This window comes from Aulonocara sp. 'chitande type north' Nkhata Bay, linkage group LG8 (assembly GCF_057382095.1).
Source record: "Aulonocara sp. 'chitande type north' Nkhata Bay isolate Kocher_YH1m ecotype deep benthic linkage group LG8, A_spYH_male_GT1.1, whole genome shotgun sequence".
In the NCBI taxonomy this organism is placed as follows: domain Eukaryota; kingdom Metazoa; phylum Chordata; class Actinopteri; order Cichliformes; family Cichlidae; genus Aulonocara; species Aulonocara sp. 'chitande type north' Nkhata Bay.
The window spans coordinates 27,478,813-27,488,485 of record NC_141351.1 but is presented as its reverse complement, the minus strand read 5'-3'; the positions used below and the strand labels follow the sequence as shown (position 1 = coordinate 27,488,485).

General features: G+C 40.7%; 1 protein-coding gene across 1 annotated transcript; it reads right to left on the bottom strand.

Annotated features, from left to right (window-relative positions):
- Positions 1 to 7,482: 7,482 nt before the first annotated feature.
- LOC147324170 (uncharacterized) lies at positions 7,483 to 8,633 on the bottom strand. The gene is made up of 4 exons (XM_086304700.1): positions 8,490 to 8,633; positions 8,355 to 8,416; positions 7,769 to 8,180; positions 7,483 to 7,694 (listed from the first exon to the last, which is right to left on the bottom strand). The coding sequence occupies exons 1-3, from the start codon at positions 8,510 to 8,512 to the stop codon at positions 7,798 to 7,800; spliced, it is 468 nt and encodes a 155-aa protein (XP_086160826.1). The 5' UTR covers positions 8,513 to 8,633; the 3' UTR covers positions 7,483 to 7,694; positions 7,769 to 7,797.
- Positions 8,634 to 9,673: the final 1,040 nt, after the last annotated feature.

Genomic DNA, 9,673 nt, shown 5'->3' with positions numbered 1-9,673 from the left:
TTTTCCTCTCACTGTTAAACCGATAACTCTTTAAAGGTACTTCTTTCCTTTAGCAGATCAATTTAATCAAAGATTCTTTGCTCAAGAATCCTTCATCTTTGTTTGAATCTGCAGCTGCTGAACAACAATACTGTGCACTTAATAACAGACACAAATGAGGTTAAATATCTCAGGAACGTCAGGAGTGTCTGTCAGAGACTTTAAATGGCACCAAGCTAACAGGGTGAATGTCGGGAATGAGGGGAAAATCCGTCCTGATTGTTCTCTGCTCTCGTTAGTGACACTGTCTGGATGGCACACATCATCACACATAAACTAATAAAGTTGTGTGATGTAATACAAATGACCTTAAACTCACAGATATCGATGGTGGTTTGAATTTAAACCTAAGCCCTGACTTGTACTTGATGCCCACAGATTGAAAGCTGTTTGATGTGAGTGTTCAGACCCACTGACTGAACCTCCCTTTGATATGGTAAAGCTGGAGGACAGATCATTAATAACAATTACATCATTAATTTTGGCATCTAATTGGCCCTTCAGGTAATTGCAGGCTGTTGGAGTTTGTACATGCAAATTGAATGTGAAGCTGAACAAAAGCCAGATGAGCGTTTCCACGATGGAGTTTGCTGGAAAGCTTTGGGCTGCTGGTTGTCGGTGAGCTGAGGCAAAGCTCTGCAGACTCACAGAGACGGAAAACCTTTTCTAACAGCTCGTTGCAGACGGAGCAGGAACTGTGAGATAAAGGATTATTACAAACCGCGATCATGCAAAGCTCCTTTAGCATAGTCCAAGAATGAAATTGAGCACAATAATTGCACTTTAAAGTTACTGTCATGTTGCTGTTTGAAGCTTTGGATCAGTTCAAGATTAATGTCAGTATTTCATTTAAATCTTCCTCACTGTGTTAAGGTGAGGGAGAGCCAGACTGTTGTTTTACTGCACAGGAACCCGACAAGTCCGCGACTTTAATGTTAAATGTAGGACAAAGGTGAAGGCAGCAGCATCACCACGCTTCCAAAATACTGAGATTTGAGGGGGAAATGCAAATTTTCATCAACAGTCAAAAAAGAAAAAAGGAAATTCAACAACCAAACTCAAGTCTGGCTTCAATGTCACCTCCAAAAATGTCCCTGGGTGGAGATGTGGAACAGGTGGAGCGCTGTGATGTTGAGTGGATCCAGATGGAGAGGTCAGAGCTGATTAGCATTCAGAGTCAAGGATGAAGGTCACAGAGAGCCCTGAGAAAGGAAGTTTGGGTGATCCGAGGCAGCTTGCAGGTGTCCTCTGGAGTGTCTCTCACTGATCCTGAAAACATGAACTCAGAGAAGAAATCGCTGCAGAGATTTCACCACGTTTGTTGTTCTGACTGACAGACACCGAGCAGCCAATCCCAGCACACCAGGGTCCAGCATGGCGCTGAAAGTGTGGCGCTCCATCTCTCAGAAACATGTACAACAGGAAAAGCTGAAAATCAAAAATCATATTAACCACAAACTTTTCAGGTCATTAACAGCAAACACAGAAATCTGTTTGTGCCATTATGGAAATGTTTCACTCTTTTATAAAACTGCAGCTCTTTCTACCCGATGAACATCAGTCAGCCCAGACTGAAATGTTACATGTGTGAGGCAGACACGTAATAAACAAGCAGAGAAACCATGTTGCACAGTCACATGATCATTGCAGCCTGTGTAATGCTCAACTACTGCATCAACAACTTGATTTTCAGCCCAGTGCATGCCCACAAATCTCACTTATTCCCTGCAGTAATCAGCCATGTACAGGCTGTGAAGTTGGAATTTGCTCCAATCAGAAACTTCTGGAAATAAAGCATATGATGCATAGTGGGTGGGTCCAGCACTGGCAGAAATCAGAGAGAAATATCTTAATAGTAATATGCACAATTAACAAGCACCCTGAATCGGATAATTGAAGAAGTAAAACTTCTTCCAGGCGATGAAGTGCCAGAAATCCAAACTCCATTTGAATATGCAACAGATCTTTGAGATGTTTGTGTTGCCTTCAGATTGCTCTAAACAGTTGTTAGTCTGCACTCAGTCAGTGAAAACTGCTCCACTGTTCCCAATATCAATATAGAGTCTCCATCAGGTTCAGGACTATGTGAAACCTCTTGAGTGTTTATAGCAGCAGCATCAAGGCAACTGAGCAAATCACAAATTTATCCAAGTTTGTGCTCATAAATCAGCAGGATGACACGATGAAACGCTGTCGTCTGCATATAACATCTGTAATATATTTTAATCTAAGAGGTATGATGACCAGAATCTGTTATCCAAGCTGAGGTTTTAAGTACAGTCATCTTCCACTTCCCTCACCTATGGTGTGCCACAAGGTTCTGTATTGAGGCCCTTATTATATACATAATGCTGATTCAACGTTTCAGTTATGAAGGTGCTTCTGTCACATTACATTCAGAGCTCTGTGCACTCAAACACGCATCACTATGCTTATGTTTAACATAATGAAGATGTGACTACGACACCTCATTGGTCAGCTTTTTGCCTTCTTTGATGACATTTTGTTAAATAAACAGAACAAGTGCTCAGTATTGCACTAGCTTCCCCTGTTTGAAGCTTTTGTTCCACATGTAGAAATGTTGCTGCAGCAGAGGTGAAAGGTTGCACAGAGAAACACAACCACACTTAAGAGCTCTTTGTGACACACTCTTTCATCTCCAGGAGAAAGCGGCCAGGATTATGCTCGTGCCTCCTTTCATTCGCTCTCTGAAGTCACTCAGTGCCAATGCTGGCGTTTCAGTGACAGCCAGGCGGATCGCCAGAGAAGATTAACAGTGTTCGTCTTCTCCGAGGTATTCAAGTGTTTGCATAAAACACATACAACCACATGGAGGGAAAACATGAAGAGAAGAAACCAACAAATTCAACGATAGGGGAAACTCCCATTTCAAAATGTGTTCAAAATCAGAGCGCTTAGAATAAAATAGAGTAGATTTGATTCATTTCTTCTGCCTTCATGATATAACAAAAAATATAATGTAAAATCAGTAATTTAGTAAAAAGGATACTGTACTCAAATATACAGATTAGTGTCTAATTACATCTTCCATTAACCGGACCCATATAATTAATCTAGAATAAATATCAGTGGGTTGGCAGTTTGTGGAAGCCACTATATCTGAATACAGTGGAGGGAAAGGACATTTGCCTTGCAACTAATGGTGTTTTACGTATGTGGTGCTAGAGAGCGGAGATGCAATGTGCAAACCGAAGGAGAAAGAAGTCACGGGTGTTTGCGTAAGGTACATTTAGATTCACTTCTGCACCGTCATACCCTACATTTTATCCCCTTCACAAAAACACAAGGAAAGAGAACGCCACTGGCATCTTATTAAAATGTTGTCTTCATTTAAGTCAGAGCTCTAACACAAAAACATGCTCCCAGGTCAGACACGTGACCCTCTCATCTCTGGAAAGCTGACAAGCGCAGCCAGCAGCCAGTTCTAAGCTAACATTAGGCTCCAATGCCCTAACAGTCACTTTCCGGCTGATAAATCGTTCAACTGCGTCTGAAAGCTGAGGTAAACAGCGGACTGACTGCCTTCTACAGTTGAAATTTAAGGTTGTGTCTCTGACAGATGAAAATAAGTTATCCTAGCTACTGTAGCCAGGCTTACGCAAATAAGTTTCTGGAGGTAATTCAATAGAATTCTGCAAGCTGCTGACATCTGTTAAACTTTGACATACTGTAGCTTTAATTGTCAGGCCATGGTTTGACTTTGGGATCTGGGGTCTTGGTTGAGTATTTTCAGTGCATTTGAGTTATTCTCACCATTTTAAGTCTTGAGTTGTAGTTGCTTTAGTGTTGCCTTTCACTTCATTATGCTTTTCATCATCATTCATTCAATGTGACAGAATCACGTGACCTGCAAGACAACCTTTGTGTCCATGCATATCAGCCAGTTTAAAGAAAGTTGGAACCCATCACCTCTGACCGTGATGGTGTCAGGTTCAGCCAGTTAAGGCCAAGTCTGCCTATGCTGAATGTGTAAACGTCAAAGTGTCTGACATTGTCCACAAAAACCTAAAGCTGACCTAATGACTGGTTGCCCAGTAAAAGACTGGAGAACAGATTTTGTTGTTATAGTGCATTTAATGACCACATGATGCATGGAGGCCCAGGCTCAGCTCATCAAGTTGACCTGACACACACACATGGTTTCAACCTAACTTTATTCTTTCATGAGTTATTTACACATTTCTCTTTCTTCACAGTCATTGACATGTTGAAGAGGTTTTCACGTGAGGAGTGGATCGAAATTGTGTTGATATCTGGTGAACGCAGTAACCGGGTCATTGCAGCAGATTTCAATGCAAGACACCTTACGAGACCACCCATCTCCCATGCTACAGTCAGCAAACTGCTGGCTAAGTTTCGTGAAACTGGTTCAGTGTTGGATTTGCCAAAATGTGGACGCAAGAAAACTGTCACTAATGAAGAAACATCAGTGGCTGTTCTAGCTTCATTCAGCAAGAGCCCACAGCGTAGCACTCGCCGCATGTCCACATGTTCTTTTAATCAAGAGCTTTCCTGCATTTTTTCCAAAATATTTATTTATTGGCTATGCTATATTTTGCCTGCAACAGGCAGATGATTGTGGTTTTTGGTGAACTTTGCTCAGTGGGGAAAATCGCTAGGATTTAGGACATGGATTCAGCTTAACACTGTAATACATCTAAAACTTCTGTCCAAAATTTTGGGATTTCTAGACATTCATATAGGCAATGCATCAGTGTACCTTTATCCCCACATTGTTTAATAAAGTTGGGGTGATACATGTTCTAATATATACTGGATTAGATTAAATCGGGTGTTTATAGATTGTGTTTGGGCTTTCAAGTAGGCTTTTTGACATTCCGCTGTGGTTATTCTACACTTTAAGTCTTGACACCATTCAAATCTTTTTTTTTTTTCTGAGGACGTTTGAGAGCTGTCCCTGAGGTTGTTATAAAGACGGGATATTAAACCCTTCATCAGCTGATGGTTTATTGCTGTGTCCTTTAATGAGTTTAGAGTGGGCAGTGTTAGGGATTTGAGTTTTTGAAATGAAGCTTCTGATCTGTAGAAATGTTTGGTTGCAATGCCAAATTTCCATGTCAAGTCATTAAAGCACATTAGGGTGTCCTTGTCAAATAGGTCTGCAACTTTACACAAACCTCTGGCAGCCCACATTTTAAAACCAGAATCTTTCCAACCAGGGTCAAAGGCCTTATTGCCCCAAATCGGTGAGAATTAAGATAGTGCTCCCGTTTCATTTTTAAGCTTAAGTGCATCAAACCAGACACATGGTATTTTTAACAAACGGATTCAATGCATCTTTCAGATCTCACACACACACACACACACACACACACACACACACACACACACTTTTGTGGAGTACAGGTAAGAACTGAGCAGTAAGGGGGTAGTGCTTGGCCTTTCTAAATTTACCCAGGATAAAGTTGTCGTTGAAAACCAGCATGAAGCTATAGAGAGCAGATGACATTTTAATGCTATCCAAATTAAAGAGCTCAGTTCCCCAGCTACTCAAAACAATTTACCCTACAACATCTCTGGGTATAAAATTAGTCAAGCCAAATCGGCCATCCTCTTAACATTCTCAGAGAATTAAACCACCCATTCAAACAACCGTTCAAGTTGCCTGAGACAGTCTTACCCGTGTGTGTGTGTGAGATAAATATAAAAAAAAATTCACTCCAAAGATAGATGATTTGGCATGTGCAAACCATGCTCCAACAATCAACTCTGTTGTTGAATCAATTGATTGACTATGCCGCCAATCTCTGATTGGACGCGTAAACATTCCTCTTAGTCCTCCAGATGACTTCTTCACAAAGGCAAAAAAATAATACGCACCAAATTCATTTGGAATAACAGACGAGCCAGACTATGCCTATCATTACTATATCTTCGATAGGGGAAGTCTCTGTATTCCAAGCCTCATGCTTTCCTGCATTTTTAATGCAAAAAAACAAAACAAAAACAAAACCACACTGTACACACTTTCCACATCAGCTGAAGTTTGACCCAAGAGTTAGTATAATTTGTAGAATTTAAGATGGTGGAATTGCCAAGGGTACACAAGATCAGAAACTGCATTTGTTTAAATGTATAAAAATGAATGAGATTCCCCATACCAGATCGGTAAAGGCCTGGGTTAACGATCAGTTCTGTTTTTTATTGCTAGCACTTCTAGCACTGGCAGTTACAGCTGGGCTAGTTTGCCCTGAATTAAAAGATTTCAACTAAATGTAAGCTTGTAAAACAAAGTTAATTTAAGCTTCTGGGCATTCTGAAGTTGAAGGAATAGCTTACCTTTCATTGTTACAGAGAAACAAGATCCACTGCTGAAAAGCAGGAAACAAATGCAGGAAACCCTGTGAAAAAACAAACAAGTCTCTGTAGATAAACTACTAAATCAGACAGCATTAAATTTCACTACTCACTTCAAAACAAGCTTGAGCCCCATGTCTAACTCAAAAAGCAGCACGAGTCATCTACAGCAAGTCGGGATGAAAAACATGAGGGCGCTGCAGGTTTGTGCTTTAACTGGTGTGTGGTTGCTGTTCGCTTTATATTGGTGCAGTTGCAATTACAGTGATTAACCACACCTGGTAAAACCTGCATTTAGCTTGCAACTTGGAAGTGTTTTACCTATCTACTGAACAGTTAGGAGCAAATGAGCGTAACCATCCAAGGGGAACAAGTTGTCAACCTAATCTTATATTGTTTATATACTGCCTGCTTTTTCTTTTCTTTTTTCAAACAGTCAATATGTCAAAATCTTCAGGTTAGTATTGTGGAACTTTGACTTAAAAATGAAATATTGGAATAAACTGAAAATCTAAGATAACATAAAAGCTATTTTTAAAAAACATTTCTGACTTACACTTTTGTTTTTTCCCAGTGCAGGAAACAAGCCTCCATAGATATGACCTATGATTCTGAACGTACAATTCTTATGTTTTAATGAACACTTAAACTTAATTTAGATTATGTTTCAAAAACCAACATATAGCACTGAGTTTGCATTGAAAATATACCTCATATCGGTATATCTAAATCCTACAGCTATGCTAATGTTGTGCTAAAAATTCATAGGACATTTACGGTTGCACATCTGAGGCCTTACAGCATCAACAAAACCAGCTAATGTTAGCTCAGCTCAAACTTGAGTGTTGTGGTTGCAGAGAGCGGGCTGGCAAGGTTTGTCAGCCAGCAAGATAGTTATGGGTTATTCAGGAAATTCATGTTCACCAAATCAGAAAAAAATGGTGAACAAAACTAACTCGACTTTCTTCTTACTGTTCAATACACAGTTGTAAGAAACCTGATGTAGGAACATATGATGGGTTTACTCATGCCAGCAATGTTTTTGTGTTACTTGGGGAGCGGCTTAGACACAGGAATGTATTTTCAGCTCACTAGCAGTAGAAGTTTGGCACCCAGTTATCCTGCTGCATTTATTTACAGGCCATAATACCCATTATTCAGTGAACATTATTGTATTTAGAAGATTTGGTTCACGGTCCGTAGAGTTGGCAGCACACTGCAACATCCAAAACCAAGATGATTGACAGTCAATGCAATTTTTCTTTTGTTTAATGTTTGAAGACATCAGTTCTTGCACAGCTGAGGGTCAGCATCACCTGCAGAAACAAAGAAAAATTACCACACAGGTTTTGATTGTTCAAGTGCTAGATGCTTATAAGTAGCCCCTTACCTCAGATCCACGGCTCTTGAAACTCAGTCTCAGGGAAACTCTAGATACTGTGTCAGAGGAAAAGGAACGACTATATCATCAGAGTATTTAGAGAAAGAAAGGGCTTCTCTTCCCCGCTGGTAGCCATTCCCAGACTGGACGATGTACGATGAAGGAAATATGGGAGGTGCTGCGACCATGCCCAGTGGCACGCTGTAGGTATACAAGCCACTGAAGTCAGGGAAAGACTTGGATGGCAGCCATCTCTGAGAATCGAGAGAAAGGGCTCCTCCTACAGGAGCAGTAACCCAAGGAACGCCACCAAGAAATGAGGATCCATAAAAGCCTCCAGCACCATCCCCTCCACCTCCGAAGCTGCTAGTCCCTACCCCTCCAGTATCAGAAGTCCAGTCATCACCAAATTGATCTGAAACTAGAAACAGATTTCACACAGTTTCTTTTAATTTTTAATTTAAAAACAGAAAATCCAAGTTTTAAAGTCTAAGTCAAGAAATGAAATAAAGGCTTTATCAAGTAAAACAGTTTCAGAAGACCTCAAAATCTACATTCCTGCTGCAGCTACAGACCAGTTATCATAGACACTTGCCTTGAATAACTGTAGGGAAACAAGCTGCTCTGCTGAACAGCAGGAAGCAAACCCAAGAAACCCTGTTAAGATAAAAGTTCTCTATAAGTACAAGTATGCAAACGAAACCACTAAACAATAAAGCTCAAAACTAACCTGAGAAACAGGTCAAGCACCATGTTTAAATCTCAAACTGCACCACAGTTCAGCTACAACAGGTCAGAAGTAACAGTCTGACAGATGCTATCAGCAGAAGCTCTGTGCTAAGTGCTTATATTTGTGCTCTGCCTCTTCAGAATGAACTTCACCTGGTCCCAGTCAGTCACTGATTAATGCTGCATTCAGTTCAGCTCAGACTTTGAACATTTCTGATCTCCTCTTTGAAAGACCGTTGGATTGAGTGGGAGACGTAACCGTGGACAGTGAGTGTGAAATTATCCAGTCAAGCTGAGCTCAGACCATAATATAATCTTCTACACGTATTCTCATGTTTTGTAAGGATTCTTCAAAACCCTCAAAGTAATAATAAAGAATAAATCTTAAAGCTGCACAGAGTTGTTCTTTTATTATTCTACTTTTCATGCAAATTTCCAAATGCAGCCCGGCCTGAAGGGTGCAGATGGAGTCCAGAGCTCTTACATACATGCTAACAATATCAGCAGCAGCAGCAGATTCAATTCAGTCTTATTTATGCAGCGCCAAATCACAACAACAGTCGAGGCGCTTAAGGTAGACCCTACAATAATACATACAGAGCACTTTGGCAACAATGGGAAAGAAAAACGGGAAGGAACCTCCAGCAGAACCAGGCTCAGGGAGGGGCGGAGCAAAGAAGAGGCTGAAGAGCTGGTGAAGGGGGACATATTCTGTTTATTTGAAGCTACTAGGGTAGCTTTGCATGAATGACAGTTCAAAAATAATCTTTCTCTGGGAGCTAGTCTAGAGTCTGATGGTTATTTTGCTAGGAACCTGAAACATGAGATGATTTAGGATGAGGCCACCCTGAAGTGTCCCTCAGTCACATACAGGTATCACATCTGGTTTCCAAGAAACTAAGATGCTGATGACAAAGATAGTTGGAGGCTTTAAAAGTGAAACTTTACAAACCAATGCATGATATATGACGGTGATTACGCCTCGCCATCTTTAATATACAGTCTGTGGTTTGTGACCTATGATGTGACTTGAAATGTGCTTCGAAAATGCCACAAAAACCTGATGAATCCTTTAATTAGCACCATTTTGGTCCAGAGTCAATGAGGCGTTCACTGTCAGCTGCTGGTTTCTTCCCAGTCTGCACAGAAACACTGAAACGGGCACAACGAGCAGCTTCCACATAT